Source organism: Rhynchophorus ferrugineus, unplaced genomic scaffold (assembly GCF_030347505.1).
Source record: "Rhynchophorus ferrugineus isolate W39M unplaced genomic scaffold, kcgeb_rfMv2 rfM9, whole genome shotgun sequence".
Taxonomy (NCBI): domain Eukaryota; kingdom Metazoa; phylum Arthropoda; class Insecta; order Coleoptera; family Curculionidae; genus Rhynchophorus; species Rhynchophorus ferrugineus.
The window spans coordinates 39,740,047-39,763,426 of record NW_027472588.1 but is presented as its reverse complement, the minus strand read 5'-3'; the positions used below and the strand labels follow the sequence as shown (position 1 = coordinate 39,763,426).

At 36.2% G+C, this 23,380-nt stretch overlaps 1 protein-coding gene and 1 non-coding gene across 9 annotated transcripts in view; one reads left to right on the top strand and one right to left on the bottom strand.

Annotated features, from left to right (window-relative positions):
- Positions 1–23,380, bottom strand: part of cno (adherens junction formation factor afadin) — a 204,989-nt gene that overhangs the window by 67,963 nt on the left and 113,646 nt on the right. The window contains exon 1 of one of the 8 annotated variants that reach the window (XM_076414993.1): positions 3,399–3,527. The exons of the other annotated variants lie outside the window; for them this stretch is intronic. Within the exon in view, the coding sequence (XP_076271108.1) occupies positions 3,399–3,456 (58 nt within the window). The 5' untranslated portion in view covers positions 3,457–3,527. Of the gene's footprint in view, positions 1–3,398; positions 3,528–23,380 lie in introns of those variants that run through there. 8 annotated transcript variants of the gene reach the window in all.
- TRNAT-AGU (transfer RNA threonine (anticodon AGU)) lies at positions 15,759–15,832 on the top strand. Its single transcript has one exon. It is a non-coding gene; the product is annotated as a tRNA-Thr (tRNA).

Sequence of the window (23,380 nt, the reverse complement as noted above, 5' to 3'; positions counted from 1 at the left end):
ACTTTTCGATGCCATTTTTGTAGTATGATTTGTCCTTTTCTTCAAAATAGGCCTCAGTTTCGGCGATCACCTCTTCACTTGACGAAAATTTCTTCCTAGCGAGCATTCTTTTGAGATCTGAGAATAGGAGAACACTGTGGATGAGGAAGCAATTCGAAGCCCAATTCATGGATTTTGCCATAGATTTCACTGACTTGTGACATGGTGCATTGTCTTGGCGAGTCAGCACTTTCTTTTTCTTCAAATGCGGTCGTTCTTCGGCGATTTCGTCCTTCAAACGGTTCAATAACGCTATGTAATAGTCGCTGTTGATGCAGAGATGAATAGTGCAGCTCTATGAATGGTTTAGCTCAGATATGTTCTTTTGGTATCCATAAATTGACTGAGTAAAAGTAAAACAAATCGAAATTTGAATTAAAATGATATAAATAGAAAAAAAAAACACCTTTTTACCACTAAGTTATGTATAGGTGTGTTATATTCAGACTAAAAATCAGACACTCTTTTTCCATTGTTTTTTCTTAAGCCTTTTTCTGTTGTTGAAATCTCCTATAAGGTACAATTCCTTCAACTTCATCAGTTTTCTGTGTTAGATCCTTTTAGAGCTTCTTTCTTAACAATCTATCATTTTTTCTTTCATGTTGTTTCATCTCAGACCTTCCATTTTGGTGTTCTATGTCCCCATCTGTCCAATGTGTTATTAATTGCTGATGTTTTATATTAACTGTTTTTTCCTTCTTCCTTTGTTCCCTAGCTTTGCTCCTCATTTTTTACCAGTATTTTTCTTTTGTTTGTTTTGTCTTTTGCAATGTCCTCACTGATATATATGTGTCTATGTTTACTTTTCTTGATTTAGTTAGTTATTTAACATTGTTATCGATTAAATTTTAACATTAATATCGACCGTGAACTTTCTTTTAGTTTTCCTAAATGCTCTTCCGAATTTTACGGTTGGATTTCTCCTTTTAAAATGATTTATACAACTGGAAACCTATCATGCGGGCTATAACATCAAACTATACTCCACAACGAACTCCATAAATCCAGAATTCTGTCTCTTAACGATCCGCGACCGACTTTCTTCCGCCACTGCGGATGGCCAGCACGTGCTCGAGTAGATTGTTTGGAAAAATAATTGGGCTGTCACACAACTAGACGGAGTAAAAATAAATCGTCGTCCGTAGCAGTTATAACTGTAAATTCGCGACGGAAATAAACCGACCAACATACTCCTCCGACCCTCCACGCCCCTCTTTTACTAGTTTTAAATGTCGACCGGATCGAACACAACAGTTGACAAACGGCGGGGAGAGAAGGTAGCACATTTGTGTATGTGTGTGTGTCTTGTCTGACAACGGAGAGATGTTTCTTGTTATTTACGGACTGATTTATTTTTAAATTAGGCATTAGAGGGGAACATTGGGACGATATAGCAAAATAGGAATCTAATTATGTGTAATAAATGATGCAGATGTCAATGACGTAGCCTGATGTTTTGACTTAAGTTATTGATCTCTTAGAACGTCAACAATCTGTCCGTAGGAAATAAGTACCATTATATGACTTCCGTTATATAATATAACTATCCTGACATGTAGAAGGTCACTTCAGTAAGTGATCTTCTGTACAACTCATAATCTACATCTTATTCTAGATACTATTCTAATTTATATTAAAGTATATCCTAACTTATTCTAAAAACTATTTTAACTTATTCTAGACGATATTATATCTCACTCTATGTGTCTATTTATCAGTTCGTATGGCAGTTTGCGTTTGAGCCTATGCACTACACTGTCATGGCGCACATTTAACTGTTTGGCGATGACTGATGCACTAATAGGCTTTCAGAATACTTCGCACTAACACTTCGAATTACACTCGTTATGGGATCTAAGAGATATCGCGCTGAATCAGTTTGTTGGGCACGTAATATGGGACTCGCAATACTTTATTCTGGAACCTCTGGATCATATGTATGTTAGCTTTGCCAGTAGAACCCCACAGTTCAATACCGTAGGTCGAAATGGGCCTAAATATTGACTTAAATAGCAGAAGTTTCTTATCTAATGACAATTTAGATTTACGCCCTTCATGGATCAGCCAATACATTTGGTTAAGTTTAGACATATGTTAAAAATATTAAGCTGGCTTAAAAATAACTACTATCCTATACAGTGACAACTTTAAGTAGGTACTTTGGGATCAATGTTGATGCGGAACATCGTTGGAGGATGCATAAACACAAAAAAATGTATCATAGTAAGTGGGTGCTGTACAAGCAAATACTATGACCTATATAGACCTGCGAGATGTAATATCAACATAACATGAGCATTTCAGAATAGAGTCACTGGTGTATTACCAACTCTGAGCGTGATTTATAGAGCTTTGTTATCAAAACTGACACTGTAAGAACTATGGGTTGAAAATTAACATAAATTATTATGAAAGTAAGCTATGCTCCAAGCGAAATCGATATCAGAGTGCTACATCTAACTAAAACTGTCGTATGGTGTAAAATATTCAACCCTTTGAATTGTGGTGATACATGCAGATGCTAAGAATCTCTTGGACAGATGGCAATATCCATATCCTGAACGACATGCCCTACACTTTTAAATAACTGCTAAAAGTCAAAAAACAAACTTGAAAAACACATAAAAAAGGATGTATAGTTAATAACAGGGAAAGAAAAACAGTCAATAGCAATTGCTACCGACAACAAAGGATCAATTTGACACATGTATTGATCGAAAAACACCCAGAAGACGAACAAAAACACGATAAACTGATTTTAGAGCCCAATAATGGGCTTAATAAAGCAAAACTAGGAAGACTAGGAAGCGTTGAAAGCACTTGGATGGGACGTATTATCGCACCCGCCGTACTCTCCAGACCTTGCCCCGCCCGAGTATCAACTGTTCGCGTCAATGGGGTACGCGCTTGCAGAGCTGCACTTCGCCAATTTCATAGAAGTTACAAAAAAGGCTTCGATGAATGGTTTCACTCAAAGAACAAACAGTTTTTTGGGATGGCCTCCATAAATTGCCCGAAATATGGGTAGAGATATATAGAATCAAATGACCAATACTTTTAATAAATAAGTTTTTACATTTCCTTGAATGTAATTGTAATGACTTTCCTGCAGTATTAATCTGAATTTGCCCCGGTCAGTATATGTGTTGGTAAGATCAGTCTTTTTTGATTTTCTTAGCTTTTAGCTCTGCTTGCGAATCTCAAAATGGAATTTAATTCAATAAATTGTCTGAGCAAAGAACGAGTATTCGCGATAACTATTCTCGCTTGAAAACCGACCAGTCAAACAATTAAAAATGATTCTGTTCGCCATCGAAAACCCGTTATTCTGAAAAATAGAAAAACCACTGATTACTTACCCAGCATAATCTCGTAGCTGGCATTCCTCACCCTTTTTAAAGACCGAAAGCCCATCATCTTGCTGCCCGGTACCCGTTCTATAAATGTTTACGCGAGATTTTTCCGACAAACGTCAACTATTAGAACAGTTCGTCGTTCGTTCTTTTTCCTTTTCCTGTTCGGGCACCTCATTCTACTGTTCTACGTCGATTTTTTCCTTTTCAATTAAACCGAAACGGACGAGTCCACTGACATTTCGTATTAATTGGACGCACTGTAGTTATCCCGAGACCTATTTAACGTTCGCACTGTTAAATTATGTATCTACACCGATTTGTTCGACCCAAGGGGAATCGATAACGTTTTATTGTAACCTTAGTACTGTTCTAGTCGGTGGAGATTGATGTGGGAACTCCTTAGGTAATACATGAGAATGTTAGTGTAAGAAATACTTGTATTTCCTGATAAATACAAGTAACAGGTTAATTGAAATGTCCCCGGCCTGACACATGGATGGCGCTACTAGAATTTAATCCATATGTTTTTTAGTTGGTTCTAACCCTCAAAAGATGCGTGTATAAATTTGACAGCTGTCGGATCATCAGTTTCTGAATTATAGCATTTTGAGTGAAGCAACTTTTGTCATTGTGAAAAAATTGAAAAAATATTGCTGAAAAAATACAGTTGAAGCAAAAACATGACTTGATGCCGAGTATCCGGACACTGCCCCAGGAAAATCAATCATCAAGGATTGGTATGCTAAGTTTAGACGCGGTGAAATGAGCACCGAAGATGGTGAACACAGTGGAAGCCTAAAAGAGGTTGTTACCGACGAAAACATTTAAAAAATCCACAAAATGATTTTGAATGACCGTAAATTGAAATTGAATGAAATAGCAGACACTGTAAAGATATCAACTGAACGTGTACATCATATCATTCACGAATATTTGAGTATGAGAAGGCTCTGTGCAAAGTGCGTTCCGCGCGAGCTCACTTTCGACCAAAAACAACGACGAGTTGATGATTCGGAGTAGTGTTACTACTAGTCAAGATGACCAAGCATAAGAAACCCGAGTTTTTGCGTCGATATGTGACAATGGATGAAACATGGCTTCATCATTTCACTCCGAAGTCCAATCGACAGTCATCCGAGTGGACTGCACACGATGAACCCGCTCCAAAGCTATAATTATATATCTATAAAAAAACGGTGAGTAATCCATAGGTGTACAGACATAGGTATTTCAAAATGGAACACTAGACCAGTAAAATGGTGCTAGTGAAAAAGAGTAAAAAGATGTTAGGAAAAAGAGTGTAAAGAGAACAAAAGTTGATGGAAAAAGGTAAAAGTTATAATAACATTTGATTGGGTTTAGTAAACAATATTTTTTAATAATTCATTGCAGATATAGTGACATATTCTTCATGGTGGAAACAGAAATCCTACAAAAAGAACAGTGGTCAGCAAGGGCTGGAAGCTGTGTATACTCGTCATCTAGGTTATAAAGCTGTAAGGTTATAAAAGGTGGTCAAGGTGTATGACACAGTCATACATTATTACAATGAAGCAACATCCATGCTTGTCCACTGGGATTTGGACATAAAAAAATTCGTGATATATGGCCACCAAACGCAGATAGCAGTAGCTCAGTTTCTCGGCCATTTTTTATATGAGCAAAATCTTTCTATGGAGCATTCTTTTGAGGTCTACAACTAGTCATTAGTTACTGGGGACCAGATCTCCGCTATACGGTGGGTATACAATGGCAAAACAACTCGAAATACTTGCGGAAACGCGAGAAACATCTTGTTTAATACATAAGTTCGTTATATATTTATATCACATATAATTGGCTATAGTAGCTTTAATCAAATATAGAGCGGATATACATTCCAATTAAAACGCTCGTACTTTAGATTGATGCATTTTGCAATAACTATGCATTAATAATACCAATTACTCCAATTTCGTTCGTTTCTATCGATTCACTGCAGTCTGAGAGCATGTTATCGAATGTTTGGACAACTGATGGGTAGATGGTTGTAAAATATTGCGAACGTCATTATTATTCGGCCATACGTGAAAACCTAAAGTAAAATATCTATATAAAGACCTCCTGGACTGATTAGTGCAACTGGGAACTTTTAATTTCGAATAAATAGGTAATTTAATCTCCAGTGTATTATCCGGATCTAACGCCAATTGATTACATAAGAGCTATACCATAACATTTTTGATTCTAATCATGGAACAGTTTAACAAGTAAGAACATATGACGATATTTGCTCAAATGATGTTAGTATGTCTATATATACCATGCGAATGCTACGAACGTAGACAATATTTATTCTAGATATTCTTTATTCTAAGAGAAAATCCTCGACATCAGTTACTTAAGTCTGAACTGTCTCGATATTCATATGCAAAATATGTCATTTTTATCAAGACTGTAACAAGCTTTTTATTTATTTTCCGCTAATTTACTAGACACCATCGAAAACATTAACCAAAACTAAATATAATTAGAACTGTTGGTCGGAACTCCCATCGTAGGTACGCGCTGCGTGTGTAACAACAATTAAATTTCGCTTAATGGTGACTTCTAAAAATAATGTTGCTGTTAAATAACAATAACAACTTTATTAATAAATAACATTGTTGCCTGTGACATGCCGCAAACGATACACTATACGGTTTAGTTCGGTTGCAACAATTGTTCGTATAATAAGAACAGTTTCCCTCAACTAGTATTTCCTTTTTAGTAAAAATGCACTTTAAAACGTTTTAATCATTCATTCAACTGGAGGCTAAATACAACACAGACCACAAGACTTTTCTTATCTCCGTAAAAAAATTTAAATTTATATATATATATATATATATATATATATATATATATATATTATATGAAATAATTTACATTGACTACCTTGAAAAAGGAAGGACCATCAACAGCGACTATTACATAACCTTACTGGACCATTTGAAGGACGAAATCGGAAAAAAAACGGCCGCATTTGAAGAAAAAGAAAATGCTGCTTCACCAAGACAATGCACCGTGTCACAAGTCAGTGAAAACGATGACAAACATCCATGAATTGGGCTTGGAATTGCTTCCTCATTCACCGTATTCTCCAGATCTGGCCCTCAGCGACTATATCCTGTTCTCAGATCTCAAAAGAATGCTCGCTGGGAAGAAATGTTCGTCGAATGAAGCCCATTTTGAATCAAAGAGCAAATCGTACTACAAAAATGTTGAGTGAAAAAAGTTGGAGGGTCGCTATAATCAGTGTATCACCCTTGAAGGGAATTATGTTGAATAAAAAAAACTAATTTTACCAAAAAAATGTAGGCCGGAGACTTTTCAATTGACCTGTTAACATCATGTTCGTCTTCAGTCCCAGTCACAAAAGTGTACCAACTGATTAGTTGATAATCTTTATCTAACAAATTATAAAAACATTATAAAAGACATTTCCTCTTTTGTACATCGTAAGATAGGTAGTCTAGTACAGCTTGAGTGGAAGCTGCTAGAGGAGGAAGATAAGTTTTGGCCTTCTTTATAAAAGAGAGATTTACTAATAAAATTAAATCAACGGCTGATTGGTCACTGCGAATTTACTCAATCATTTCTAATAGATCTAACCGAGAAACTCGTCAAATATCAGAAGTTATGGCTTGTCCGATTCATTGAGGAAGCCTCAAAGCCTCCCCAAATTGTTTGATTTCCTCAATGGTCTTTCATTTTATTTAAAACCAAATTTTATCCTGTACATAACTTCATTTTAACATAAGATGACTTTAATTTATACACAATTTTATTATTTCACTAGATATTTGTTTTCTACAATATATATTATTTTGTTATATTTGAGAGCCTCCTTTTTACTAATCAGGGTTTATCTGTACTGGACCTACTGTTTAACGGGGGGTCCGAACCACGGTCCTCGTCAATAAATCAGCCCAGAAGACATCCGGTCTTACCCAGCCTGGTTACTGGCGTGATTGGTATCATTTTCCTTGTCGGATTTTACACTCTTGCCAAAGGACGGCTCGGCTTTTATCAATATTTCTTGAATTATGTTGATTGTTTCTAAAAAAATGTTAAAACGTTTGAGATATTTTATACCAAAAATATCAATCAATCAATGTTTCTCTATCCGGTGACCATGGAATGTTACAATCAGTAACAAAAAATTCTGCGGAAGGAACCCACATTCCTGGTATAACCCAGAAGACTTTCTTGTATTTCCAATAGATAGTTCATGATTTATAACTCTTAGTGACTACATAATTCGAGATATCTGCAGGTTTCGTTCGAAATATGGGAAGAATATTTCCAAGCCTAAGATGGTTGCTTTTATATGAACCATATTTTCCGAAAAACCTATAAATAGTAACTCGAAAATACACATAACGCTAATGTCATTATTACCAATGAAACAATTACACGAAACTAATTAATTAGAACATATTTCTCGACTAGGTGAGAATTATTAACCTATAAATTTCTCAGCGTATTTACCGCGACAATTACGAGAGAAACCGAACGTATTTAGACACACTGTCGTTTCCTTATTTCCTTCCACCGCCGCGTTATTTAACCGAAACCGAGCGATAAATCGATTTAAGGACGTTAAAAACGCACCGGACACACAAATGCAACGGACCAACAACCGGCACTCCACCGTCGCGGCGACAATGGTCCGCGCAATTTTCGCGACGGCTCGACGTCGAAAACAATCCCCCCGACGAGGGCGTCCGGACCCGTACTCTCACCCTCTCCGTACCTCCACCGGTCGACAACTAAACGCTCGCTATCGGCCTGATAACAACATAAATATTAGATTTTCAAAACAAGCGCCACAGGCGCGTTCCACCTGTGGCGGTCGCGGCGTCGCGGAGGGAGGGAGGGGTAGACGACAAGAGCCGGAGTCGTGGCGGACGAGTTCGAAGGGCGTGTGTACGTACGCGTCCCGAGGGGGGGCCGAACGACGACCATCGATGGGCCTAGACGAGTAATAACCATAGAGAAATATAATCAGTTAAGTTAATTTTTTTCATCTCATTGGTCTTTAGGTAATTGTGAAGAGGATAAACGTGAGGGCTCTAAATATTTACATTCTATACTAACCGGGGATGAAATGTTTCTTTTGAGTAAAACAGGTGAACAGGGGAAGACGACAGAACTCTGATAGATCCTATTAAATTGATGGCCTTATTTTACAATATCATGGGTTTAAAACAATGGTAGCAATATAAAAACAAGGACTTAGCAATTATTTAACAGTGAGAATTATTATCACTCCCTATGATTCATAGAAACTGTATATGTAAAAAATTAAAATGTATAAATCGTTACCTTATATGTGTCTTAGCCGTATTTAAATGAAATGGTGCAACCCGTGAAGACTTACCTGGAAAAAAAGAAAAGATATGTTAATAACGTTGCAGCGTAATAAAGTTAAGTTCAAATAACACTAAAATCCAATATAAGAAAAAAAAATTAATAGTTTTTCAGTACTGTTTTTTAAAAAGGTAAAACAAAAAACGTTATATTATAATACACATACACACAAAATACACATAAACCCGCTCTAATTCTTTCTAGTGTATTGGTTACTTCAATGTATTTGTCTTATGTAATAATGTGGGAACATTGAGGTGGCCATAAACCATAGACTTAACAGTAATGTGTAACTTAAAAAATAAATATATTATACTATTGCTAATCTAGATGATACGATGGTCGGTGAAATTAATATGCCTAGAAGGTCCCTAAGGGGTCGGAACCGTCGTTATATTACAGGTGGAATTTTTAAAGCAAGTCAGGTGACGTCCAATTGTAACCGACAATAAGTTAACAATAGAATAGTATAAGGTAAATATGTACCTTTCTGAAAACATACTACTTCGTATTTGCTTATTTTTATTCAGTGACGATATTTTTAAAACGTATTACATATTTTAACACGATGACGTCTACATTGTCTTCTATAATAATACCACTGAAGCTACGCCCCTAAAAGTTATTGATAAATGATGATTATCGATAAATACGTTATATATTTCTACTCTAAATTATCGTGTAATTTATATTTTCCTGTAAAAATATTACCTGAACCAGTTGATAATAAAAATAAATAAGGAATTCATAAAATAGGGGTTCAAAATGTATGTATTTCCCTAAAAAGTCACAATATTTTTTTAAAGATCGACTTATAATACCCAAAACATTTTTCTACGTTTCAAATTCAGTTATTTTCTTTGCTTTGTCATATAGGTACTTGGCGTTGTTGCTATATTAGATGACGGGGTTATTCATTGATATTGTTGTATCTGCCGCTTTGCCCAATTCTTTATATTGTTACTCGCCTGTTGTAATGTTCTGGTTTTTTCTTCACTGTTGTCTATAAAAACAAGTATTGCAGTGCCGCTAGCCTATACAGACATGGTGATATTTTTCACTTGTGGCATATCATGCTTAATCACTACATAGTATAAAACAAAGTCGCCTTTTCTGTCCCTATATCCCTATGTGCGCTTAAATCTTTAAAACTAAGCAACGGATTTTGATGCGGTTTTTTTCAATAGATAGAGTGATTCAAGAGGAAGGTTTATATGTATAATACATGCATAATATACTAAGGCAATATTGCTAATTTTAGAGGTTTCTAACGTGATGTCGTAAATTAACCTATTTTTTAGGCTTATTTAGCAATTAGCAAAAACGCTGCCTAACCCTACGAGTTAGATCAAATTAATGTACTACAGTATTGTACACCATAAAAATGTCTACAAAAAAGTCCGCGATGGTATATGTTTATCTTTTAGGGATAACCCACATTAACCATTTTTATTGTTTACTTTTTACGTGAGAAAATGGCTTATTTACGAAACTATTTTAAGCAATACGGCATTAATCCTTATCGAATTAAGTACCTTAAATACAGTGTGCAATTAATATAGATCAATATGGTTCCTTACAGCATGTAAATTAAACAAATATTTTCGGAGATATTACAAATTTAAAATTTGCGTTTAAAAATGTGTAATGTAATAAAAATTGTATGAATTTAGATATTCCAAAGATAGCAGGAAATCTTCATAGTAAGTATAGGGGAAGAGGAATTGTTTTACTCCAAATTTAATGCGTGCAGGCCAAGGGCAGTAATGAATGAACCAAAAATACTGGATCGATTTTAATCATGTTTTCATTGAATGACATAGGCATATATATTTTATGCCCGTGCAAAGTCGGAGCGGGCCGCTATGTTTTTATATACAACGTTCATATATTTTCTGTAGTGTATTTAATTTAGTATCAGCATTGCACCCGTGCGAAGCCGGGGGCGGGTCGCTAGTCTTGTATATAACATGTACATGACGCTTAAAATAGGTAAAGGATTGGACCCAATACACTTCCCTATGGTAGGTGTAGCTGGCTTTAATTTTTATTTAATTGTAAAATAGGCATCCGCTCTAAACATTCTGGATCAAAACATGTAAGAGTTTTAGTTGTGCTTTTCCTAAGTTAAGTGTTGAACCTTGTCGAAAGCTTGGGCTACATCAAAGCATTGTTTGCACTTGTACCTGGATAAAAAGGATTACTGTCCGTACGTGAAACTTCATCGAGGTAGCAAAGGTAGCAAGTAGCTTTCCATAACCTTGATCAATCTTAATATACGGGTTGAAGATTTGAGTTCAGGGCATGAATTATATCTTACGTTAGATATGCTTAGTACAATCTTAATTTACAAATTTATTACTATTGTTCTGCTGTACTTGCATTAATACACAACAAGGCGAGTACGGGATTAATACATCACTATCTATTTCCCAATTTCTTCATTTCCTGCCTGTTGTCCAGCAGCTGTATTGCTTCCACGTTGCTATGATTTAGCAAACTTATTTCATGTGTTAAGGCGAAATACACTTCATGTATTCATTTGATTTCGAGGTCATTGTGCAGCTCATCGTTGGTTACATAGGGAATTTGGGTGTGGTTTTGATGTTTTAGTGAAACCCCATATTTGCATCGTAATTGCATGCTGGTAAACCAATCCGTACCGTTAAATGACTTTGAATCTAAACTGCTCTGCTTTTTGTCGAACATGATGTTTCCAATTTAACCTACCATCGAGATGTATTCCGAGGTATTTAGTTGATTGAGTAGTATTTAGTTGTTTTTGACAGATTTGGAACCATTAAGCTGTATTTTCCAGTATCTGGGCCATTTGTAGGTCTTATTTACCGCTACTTGTACCTTTTCTACAGTACATCTTTTGCCATGATAACTGTGTCGTCGTCAAATGTTGTCAATGTCTAAGTGTGTGTTTTCATTTCTTCAGGGCATCAAATAAAAACCATTTTCATATGATCTAGTCCAAAAAGTGATCCAAATTTGTAAACTTGTGTAATTTCAAACATTTTCCAATGTCGATTTTTATAACTTTAGTGAGTTGCTTTAGCGTGACTAGATAAATCGTCGAATTTTCACACCCATTGAAATTATATTCAACGTTACTTTCATTTGTTTATAGCTAATACTTTTATAACATCAATATTTCTATGATAATACATCACTAAACGGATACATCAGAAAATCTATATAATTAGACTTTTGAATTTTCTAAAAAAACACTTTTTAACTAGTACGGACATTATACGTCTACCGCATCGCTTCGCCTGTACTTTGAATGATATATTCTCTTTACTTATTCCGGTTTTATTTGACCGTTTTCGTTTCTTCAAACCCGGGAGAGCCGTAAACGTGATATATACGCGGAACATTCGGACAGTGTAAATATTTCACTACGGCGGCGCCAACTACCCATATTCCCGAATAAGGCCGGATAAAACTGGAAGATTATCGCGGTCAGTGAAAAACCCTCCATCTTCCCTCACGGACATTGATTCGGTGGGATGTTCGGAGAGCCTCCGCAGAAAAATTCATCGAAATATATCGGCCGTTTTGTAAAATAAACGTTCATAAAATTCGATTGAGTTTGGGCGTCGCACGGGAATGGCTCGAATAAAATGGAATTTTTTCCCGACCTTTCGTAACGCTTCAAGCAGAAAACTTTTATTTGTAATAACTTTGTAGCGACCTTGAGACACGTCGAAGTTTACATCGTGGGATAACTAGTGTACAAAATACCCGGTAATATAATCTCAGATGTGGAAGGCGGGCGGGGTGCTAGCAGCGTCAACTATGAAACGATTATCTGGTAACACCGAGACGTTTATCTGGGATGTTATCGAAGGGTACTTTCGATTATTCACTCACTGACCATCTTCAACAGTTCAGACGTGCCACCATCGACTGCCCAAGCATCGTCTACAGGTTAACCCAGCGCCGATACCTTTCATTTATTTGTATTTCCTTAATATTTTATGTCGTCAATAAATAAAGGTCACATAATGTAAACACCACAGTTTCATTTCGTTTTACCACCATTCTCCGAGCCCTATAACACCCTAAAACTTTATGATTACACCGTTTGACATAATTTATCTAACATAAATAAGATTACGTGTTTTGAATTCCTTAGTTCATTATTAAAAACATTGTTTATTTATATTGTTGTCTAACACGTCACGTTCCTTAGTACTGTGTTACTCCACAATTGCAACCGATATTCTTCCATACTTATTGCATATTCAGTAATTTAAAAAGAAACGTACGAAAACATGATAGTGATTTTAGACTTAAATGCCAAGAATACAATTGGAAAGTTGGTGCCGATAAAAAAGTTGCTGCTATATTGCTTGAACTACAGGCAATTTTCATGAAATATTGTTGTTCTCTCTGTTTCTGAGACCCTGGAGACACCAAAAATCACTATGAAGTTAAAAATTTGTTTAAAACGAACTGATTTTGTTTATGGTAAATCAAACCCTACATGTGAACCTTGTATTCCCCAAGAAAATGTGATTCTTCCACACTTACATATTAAATTAGGTTTAAAGAAAAATGTTATGAAGGCCATGGATAAAAATCTTTGTATTTGAAAATTGTGTGTTTTCTCTAAATTAAGTGATTCAGAATTATTCACAAGTAAGAAAAATGATAAAAACAGTGAATTCGATGAAAATCTTACGGTGAAAGAGTTAGAGGCTTGGTAATTTCCAAAGAAAGTAATTCATGGATTTTTAGGCAATCTTAATAATCAATCTTTAGTGAATGACTTGTTATAAAATTTCAAACGATGGAGTGCAGAATGTCTTTAAAAATATATCCCTTGCACTGGCTAATCTTGGAATGGTGACTGATGAACAAAGTGAACGCTTTCACCAGAGTAGAAGAGCGTTTTCAAGGAAAATAAGGTTTTTCAAAGTACTCGCCACGATGATCGATACACTTTTGCATACGCTTAAACCAATTTTCAAAGCATTTATTCCATTCCGAATGTGGTACCTTCAAAACATGATTTTTGAACGCTTCAATAGCTCCTTCTGGCGATGAAAATCGTTGACGACGTAGTGTATTCTTCATAGATGAGAACGAAAAGAAGTCATTGGGCGCCAAATCAGGGCTGTACGGCGGATGACCCATCAATTCGATGTTTTGAGTGCTCAAATAGTCTCTTGTTTGAGAGCTCGCATTGTCATGATGAAGAACAATCCGGTGTCTCTTGTTGGTTTTCCTTATTTCACCGAAGACTTCAGATGGCAAACAGATGCTTGCGTACCAATCAGAATTTACTGTTTTACGATCCTTTAGAGCCACTGTTGCAATATCACCAGTTTTCCCGAAGAAACAGGCCGACATTTTCTATGAAGTGCTTCGTGCGCCAACAACTTTTGCTGGATTTGGTTCTCTTGGTGAACTTGGAACACCTATACTGGCGACCGCTGCTTACTTTCGAGCTCATACGAATATATCCATGATTCGTCACTTGTCACGATTTTATAAACGTCTGTCGAAGCACCACGATTGAATTTCTTAAGCATTTCTTTGCACCAATAGACACGAGCCTTTTTTTGAGCGATTTTCAAATTGTGTGGGATCCAACGCGAACATAACTTTCACACAGCTAAGTATTCATGTAAAATCGCATATATGCTGGTGGAACCAATATTTAGGGATGCCTCAATCTCACAATAGGTGACGTGACGATCTTGTTTAATCATTTCGCACACGGCATCAATGTTTTCTGGCACTACAGCCGATTTTGGACGACCTTCACGAAACTCGTTGGACAGCGAACTACGACCTCGATAGAATTCACTAAACCAGCGATACACGGTGGTTTTTGATGGAGCTTCATCGCCAAAAGTCAAATTAAGTTGGTTGATGCATTCTTGTTGTGATAACCCACGCCGAAAATCGTAAAAATCATCACACGAAAATGTTCACGATTCAGTTTCATTTTTTGCCGAGACGAAACTTTCAACTAAATATAAAATAAACAAATAGCGTCCGTGCTACAAAATGTTCTGAGTACGTATATCGTCAACAATGTCAAACTTTACGATGGAACTGTCAGATGGACTCACATGACAACAGTGTTGCCAATTAGCGAAATTTAAACAGTCACCCTCGTATATACTACTAATATTTTAATAAAAGTAATAATATAAATAAATAAATATGATTTAAAATCTTCATACTGTCTTTATTTATTTATAGTTTTATTAATTTATTTATATATTAATATAACTTTATTAATTTATCATAACCTTAAAATTTTACGTGTTGCCAAAAATGCCAAAAAAGGATTCTTTTTAATTTTAAGCTTATTGTGAAAAATCGGTACAATATATTTTATTTCAGGTAAGTTTTGATATATATGTTATATGATAATATATGTTTGCAAGAATCAGTTACATAAAGACTAATTTCATTGGTATTTTTATAATTACAGCAAAAAATGATCAAAGACTATTAGAGTTCTTATTACTTCCAACGGTGCCATCTATTGAAAAATATCGGTAGCATGAGGGTGCCATCTAGTATCGCAACTTTCAAACTTTTAAATAATTGTTCGCTTGCATCCTGCAATGATATGCAAGGATTTTTATATAAAATGAAATCAAACCTACGTCGCATAAATGTAAAAGAAACTTTTTGAGTACGAGTATAAAGATATGAACGGTGTCATAAACCTTAACTGAAGAAAAAAAGCTGCACCGTATCACATTTCTAGGGATGTAAAACAATATGGAGCGTAAAGATAAAACCGACTTTCCGTTGGAATCGTTTAATGATAAAGGTCGTAAAAAATAACGAGTGTGTATTTTATTCGGTTTCGTCTTGATGGGAAAACTTTTCTCATTACGTTCGGAACATTTTTTTTTCATTAGTTACGAAATGACCAGAGCATGAATGGACTGAATTATTTTATACATACAGTAAAAATAACTGAACCAAGGCGCCGTGGCTTAGTTGGTTAAAGCGCCTGTCTAGTAAACAGGAGATCGTGAGTTCGAATCTCGCCGGGGCCTAGGAACTCTTTTTTAAAAAAACTAAACGTAACTACATCATGAATTGTCTTTCAATATAGATATTTCGTTTTAATTGTTGAAATACTTAGTATTTTCATCAATGAATCAGGATGAGCGTATTTTGATAATTTCCGGCAACTTAATGGACTATTTTAATAGTCTCTAATTTATAAATGTAATTCTATTACGTTATCGTTTTGTTATAATGAAACAATTTTGTAGAATATTTGTGCTGTGTGTAATAAACCTTTAAAATGAAATACTCAAAAACAATCTTTGCACTAACCGAAAAGAAAGTATGTACATACCTTTATATTCGTTATGTTCAAGATTAAATTTATGACATGTATAAAAACGGTGAGTAATTTTTTTAATATAAACATAATTTAATAACATTATTTCAGCGATTTTGTTAAACGGAATGTATCCATAGAAAACTTAGGGCATGGAGTATAAAAATAATCACTGTACTGAAAATATAGGATTTAAATAGTATAAAAATAACCCACGAAGAGGTCCAATTCAACTTCCAGACATAAAAGACAATTTTCAAAAGCATATAATAAAATTAGGAGACTCGTTATTTCAATTTCTGCATAGACATAGGTATTTCTAAATTAAATATTAGGTAACCCTTGGCAAGAAGCTAATAAAATAAAAATAGTGTAAAGAAAACAAAAGTTGATGGAAAATGGTAAAAGTTATAATAACATTTGTTTAGTTTTTTTTCATCATAATATTTCTTAATAATTCATTGCAGATATATTGTTCTTCATGCTAGAAAAAGGAATCCAACAAAAAGATCCCAACAAGTGATCGGCAAAGGCCCCATAGATAGGCCCAAGGCCAAAAGATACCATGTTAAAGAGTGAAGTATATCAAATTGTTACTTGGTAAATATAAATGATTAATTAGTGCTTAATTCTGTATCATGTAATTTACTTGTCTAGTAATTGGACTGAAAAAATACACAGTAGTTCAAATGTCAGAACAATATGGCCAGAGAAGGTAACGTCTTCCTCCCTATCAGGGCATATTAAACGAAATTGAATTATTGTGGGACGTGGCAAAGAATAACTACAATATACATGAAGGTGTACAAAAACATACAAGCAAGAACTGTTTGTTCACTTCGGATGAACTCCATCAAACATACACAGAAGAAGAAATTGACAAATAGTGGAATTCTGAACTAGTGTTATATTGGAAATTAACAGCTTAGTTATTGACTTGAATAAGGGCTTAATATTGGTTCAGAATGTGACAGTGAATGAATGAAACTCTCAGGATGTGGATTATGATTAAATGCTGACAATACCAAAACAGGATAATGAGAGTGGAAACAACTAAAGGTGAGTATCTAATTGATATAGGATAACTGTAGAAAACCGTATTGTAGAGTTTGAAAGATTTATGTGCATAGATATGTGTGTAATTGTTCGGAATATATACGAGCATTTGGTTAAAATGTATGAGGAGAGAATGAATACTAACTGTTTTGCAGATATGGTAAATGCATTAGGGCGAATGCAGTGATTAAATTGAATTTTATCAAGAAAAATGTACACAGTTAGTAATAGAAGAAACCAAGGAGAAATACGATAATATCAGAATGATTTGACAGGAAAACACAGCAACTAATCATAAAAAGGTAAATGTGTTCTCTAAGAAAGAGATTAGAAATTATTAAATTAGGCGGTTTAGAAAATATTGTGGATGTTTAATTAACTGTAAGTTAAGTCCTTCGATAATATATGCATTAGATATACTATAATGTTAAAATAAATTATAAGATGTTATAACATCCGTTTTTCAGGTTCACTGTTATTTTGGAGAGACCGTATACCCGGTGGAAAGTAATGCTATTCGCCAATTACTACCCGAAAACAGACTTAAATCAAGAAAAGATACGAGAACATATTTCATCTGTACTTACGCTTACATACGTATATACATACAATCTCTCAACAACGCGTCATTCTGTTCAGCATCAGCGCCTAGTTATCTGGATGTTTAGGCAACACGCGAGTCTCGCCGTCGTTATTTACAAAATCATCTATTTTCATATTCCGGTTTAGGTAAACGCTTGTAAGCAAATGTTATATACGGGAACATTTAACGTGTATACGCGCGAAAATATATTGAATTTTCTCCCTCATGGGAAAACGTGAAAAACGACAGACACCCACGTATTTCTAGTCGCGAATGCGAGCTTTTGCGCTGCTTTCGCGAAAACCGACCCCCCAGATAAATTGACAGGTAAAATACGACATTTCCAATATAATAGCGACACGGAAAAAGATCGTAAAACGCCGACAGAAATAATCTAAGACGAGATAAACATCTGCGATGCAAATGGAAAAAGAGACGTTGTAATGTTATAATGTATTTTTTTGGTGGAGCTCTGTAATTCCGTAGGGAGAAGAAAAAGTCTTTTTTCGTGCCTTGAAAACTCTAGTTTACATGATTTTATACTTGAGCAGTCAAAAGCTGTTTATAAGCTGATTACAAATCAGCAACCCATTTTTTTAACTTGGTTCTAGTTTGCGAAATATTCAATAAATTAAATAAAAGCCTAATCTTATTAACAAATTTACTGAGACTTGTTTAACGGGCCAATCGAAAAGTCCCCGGCCTACCATAACAAAACAAATTTTTTGACAAAATTAGTTTTTTTTATTCAACATAATTGTCTTCAAGGGTGATACACTGATTATAGCGACCCACCAACTATTCGATACCATTTTTGTAGTACGATTTGTCCTTTGCTTCAAAATAGGCCTCAGTTTCGGCGATCATCTCTTCATTCGACGAAAATTTCTTCCCAGCGAGCATTCTTTCGAGATCTGAAAACAGGAAATAGTCGCTGGGGGCCAGATATGGAGAATACGGTGGATAGGACAGGAATTCGTAGCTCAATTCAACTAATTTGACACAGTGCATTGTCTTGGTGAAGCAGCACTTTCTTTTTCTTCAAAAGCGGCCGTTTCCGACCATTTCGTCCATTAAACGGTCCAATAACGCTATGTAATAGTCGCTGTTGATGGTCCTTCCTTTTTCAAGGTGGTCAATGAAAATTATTCCATGCGTACCACAAAATACGGACGTCATAAACTTGCCAGCAGACTGTTGTGTTTTCCCAGACTTTGGAGCGGGTTCATCGTATGCAGTCCACTCGGATAACTGTCGATTGGACTTCGGAGTGAAACAATGGAGCCATGTTTCATCCATTGTCACTTATCGACGGAAAAACTCAGTTTATTACGCTTGATCATCTTCAAACACTGTTTCGAATCATCAACTCGTCGTTGTTTTTGGTCAAAAGTGAGCTCGAGCGGCACCCACTCTGCATAGAGCTTTCTCATACCCAAATATTCGTGAATGATATGATGTACACGTTCAGTTGATATCTTTAGAGCGTCTGCTATCTCATCCAATTTCAATTGTCACTCATTCAAAATCATTTTGCGGGTTTTTTAAATGTTTTCGTCGGTAATAACCTTTTTTGGGCGTCTATTGCGTTCACCGTTTTCGGTGCTCATTTCACCACGTCTAAACTTAGCATATCAAACGTTGATGGTTGATTTTCCCGGGGCAGTGTCCGGAAACTCGGCATCAAGCCAAGTTTTTGCTTCAACTGAATTTTTTCCCTTCAAAAAGCAATATCAATACGCGAAATTTCTTTTTATCCATTTTTTTCACAATAACAAAAGTTGCTTCACTCAAAATGCTATAATTCACAAACTAATGATCCGACAGCTGTCAAATTTATACACGCATCTTTTGAGTATTGGGGCTAACTATATACATATGGATTTAATTCTAGTAGCGCCATCTATGTGTCAGGACGGGAACTTTTTAATTGACCTGTTAGTAATAAATTAATTAAGACCGTACTAAGGATATCTAATGCAAAATGTAATTAATAATAAAAAAAATATATATAAACTATACGGTAAGAATACGAATGACGGCTGATTAAAAGTATTATTCACCTCCCCCCATCTACCGTCCTGCAACCGTAAAGTTTCCACGTCGTCCTCCACTACTAGAGGAGGTCATCTCCGTCGAGACGGACCGTGGTAGTAGGAGTCGGCGTTCCCCACGGATGAGGCGAACCTAATTCCATTATGGCCGCCGCCGGCGCCGCCGTCGTCGTCCCGAACCTCCCATGTTAATTAGTTCTTCGGTCCGGTCAGGTTCCGTGAAACTAACCGAGTTAGCACGTGCCTTCGGAAAATAATGACTTGTTTGAGGGACGGAGAAGCGATACCGCAAGGGACCGGGATGAGGCGGATGACGGTTGACGTTCTGTCGCCCCGAGTTTGACTCGGCCGTCGCTCAAGACGATTAATTGGCCTACCCTCGATTGGTCTGGCGCGCGAATCGTCCCAGGATTATGTTTGTTGTCGGGTGATGTCGATTCCCGTACGTTTCTATTTTGCCTCATTAGGTTAGATTGATAAAAATGTTCATTCATTCATTATAAAAAGATCATTCACATAACAGGTTAATTGAAAAGTCCCCGGCCTGACACCTAGATGGCGCTACTGGAAAAAATGGATAAAAAGGAATTGTACGTGTTGATAAAATATTGCTTTTTGAAGGGAAAACATAGAGTTGAAGCAAAAACATGGCTTGATGCCGAATTTCCGGGCACTACCCCAGGAAAATTAACCATCAAGGATTGGTATGCTAAATTTAAACGTGGTAAAATGAGCACCGAAGACGATGAACGCAGTGGACGCCCAAGAGAGGTTGTCACCGACGAAAACATTAAAAAAATCTACAAAATGATTTTGAATTACCGCAAACTGAAATTGAATGAAATAGCAGACACTCTGAAGATATCAAGTGAACGTGTACATCATATCATTCACGAATATTTGGGTATGAGAAAGCTCTGTGCAAAGTGGGTGCCGCGCGAGCTCACTTTTGAACAAAAACAGTAATAAACCCGAGTTTTGCGTCGATATTTGATAATGGATGAAACATGGTTCCATCACTTCACTCCGAAGTTCAAATGACAGTCATCCGAGTGGACTGCACACGATGAACCTGCTCCAAAGCGTAGGAAAATGCAACAGTCGGCTGGCAAGATTAGGTCGTCTCTATTTTGGGATGCACATGAAATAATTTTCATTGACCACCTTGAAAAAGGAAGAAAGGGTTGATGGTCCAACAGCGACTATTGAAAAAAAAGAAAGTGCTGCTTCACTAAGACAATGAACCGTGTCACAAGTCAGTGAGAACGATGGCAAAAATCCATGAATTGGGCTTCAAATTGCTTACTCATCCACCGTATTCTCCAGATCTGGCCCCAGCGACTATTTCCGTCGAATGAAGAGGTGATCGCAGAAACTGAGGCCTATTTTAAAGCAAAGGACAAATCGTACTAGAAAAATGGTATCGAAAAGTTGGAGGGTCGCTATAATCAGTGCATCACCCTTGAAGGGAATTATATTGGATAAAAAAAGCTAATTTTGCCAAAAAAAATTTGTTTTACTATGGTAGGCCGGGGACTTTTTTCAACTGATCTGTTAGTATATAAGACCTCGTGGAAATATTGTAGACGACTGCTTCTATAGTGTTACCTCCTAAACGGAGGTTGCGGGTCCGATTACCAGCGAGGACAGTACTTTTGTTGTTGTTGAATTAAAACATTTGTTAAATAAAATCCCAAAATAGGACACACGTTCGTAGAGCAGCACTTCGCCAATTTCGAAATAGTTATAAAAAGGCTCGATGAATGGCTTTGCTCAAGGGACAAACAGTTTTTTGGGACGGCATCCGTAAATTGGCTGAAGGAGGAGAAGATGTTCGACTATTTTCTTGACCACCGACTAGTTCATCCGTTTTCGGTCGATACTTCTCAACGCTACTAAATAGTGTTAATTTCTAATCTATTAAATATACAGATATGTTTCTATTTTCATCGAATTTAAAACAAAATCCACCGAAAATGTTTAATGAATAAAATCTACAAAACAGTCGCTTAAAAAAAACACCCTCTGACTCCATAAAACACGGCCATTCCCATCAAAAACCAGCCGTCCTCTTCACTAAATACATCCCTTTACTTCGACGCGCAATTTTCACGGCCCGACTGTTTCCTCCATAACGATATATAAACAAGAAAAATGTATTTCCACCGGGCTCCAATTCCATTCGAACTCCTAATAAGACCCTTCAGGTGACTGGAGGGAAGTGAAAAGTGGGAAAAACACGCCTCTCTCTCTCTCTAGGTGCGGGACCGGGACCCCAACGACCTCCCCCGACATCTCCATCGTTATGCGCTTTCTCCTCGGTTTCACCTTATTCTCCCGAGTCGTATTCCGTCGCCGGAAACTAGTTAAGCCGCCGGTTTTTGCCCCTTTATCCGAGTTTGTTTTATTGGGTTCTCAATACTGTTTATCTTTTATTCGACAAAATGGATATATACGTACGTACGTACGTTGAATGTTGCCGGGAACTTTATTGAATCAAACAGTTTCCTTGGATTTTTTTGCTCCCTCGCCTCGGAAAAGGGATAAAGGAGAATATTTCCGGAATGATCGGACTGAGTTAGAAAGAAACTAACTAGGAATGTAAAATGAAATTAACGTTTTTATATATTTGTGACGTGTCCAGAAGATACGTCTCACGCAGGTCCAATAACAGCATCAGAGAACCTCCAAACACACCTTGATAAAATGAAACTGTTGCTGAAAACATGGCGTGTTAAAGCAAATGAAACAAAATCAACCCAGGTATCATTCAAACTGCGTAGAACAACATACCCACCAGTGAATACCAATAAGTGTCAGCCTCCCCAAGTAATAAATAATCTCTAAATGTCTTGGTATGTATAGAAGAAGCATATACGTACTAAATGAAAACAACTTGGACTATATACAACGGTTCCAAAAACAAGAGTTGCATCCCATTGACTATGTTTCAAATGAAGTGATACAACAGTGTGTAACCCAATATGCTCGTTCAACAGCTAAATATGGGAAGTTATTGTGAAGTGCGTAGACTAAAACGTTATCTACTAGTAAATTAAAACACCATCTGATCTGGTTATAGGACCAATATAAACTTTAGAATAACATTTAGGACAGGACTAACTAAATAAGAAAATATTTTACATAGGATACCACTTAAGAAATGCTTATTGTCCACTGGGCAATGCTGAACCACCAAGAGTAATAAAAACATATATAAATCTGATATATTTTTATCAGGTTTTTATTAAGTTTATTGGATCTTCATTCGATAATTCTTGCAATTCCGCACCTTCGAACGTTTTCTGTCTAATGGGACGTTCTTTGACTTTGCACCGGTGCCGTCGCGGTCTAGGTGCGGGACCGGGACTCCAGATATTCACCCGAAAATAGTAAGTATCATCGCAACGCACTGTACAGTGTGATATTGACACTAAAATCATTATTGGCCCCTATTTCATTGGCACCCTCAAAACAGTATGCTTCAAATATAGAAATCCAATTAAATTTAAGAGCTGTCAATCTCATTTAACAGCAGGTTCCAATGGTCAGCCCAAATCCT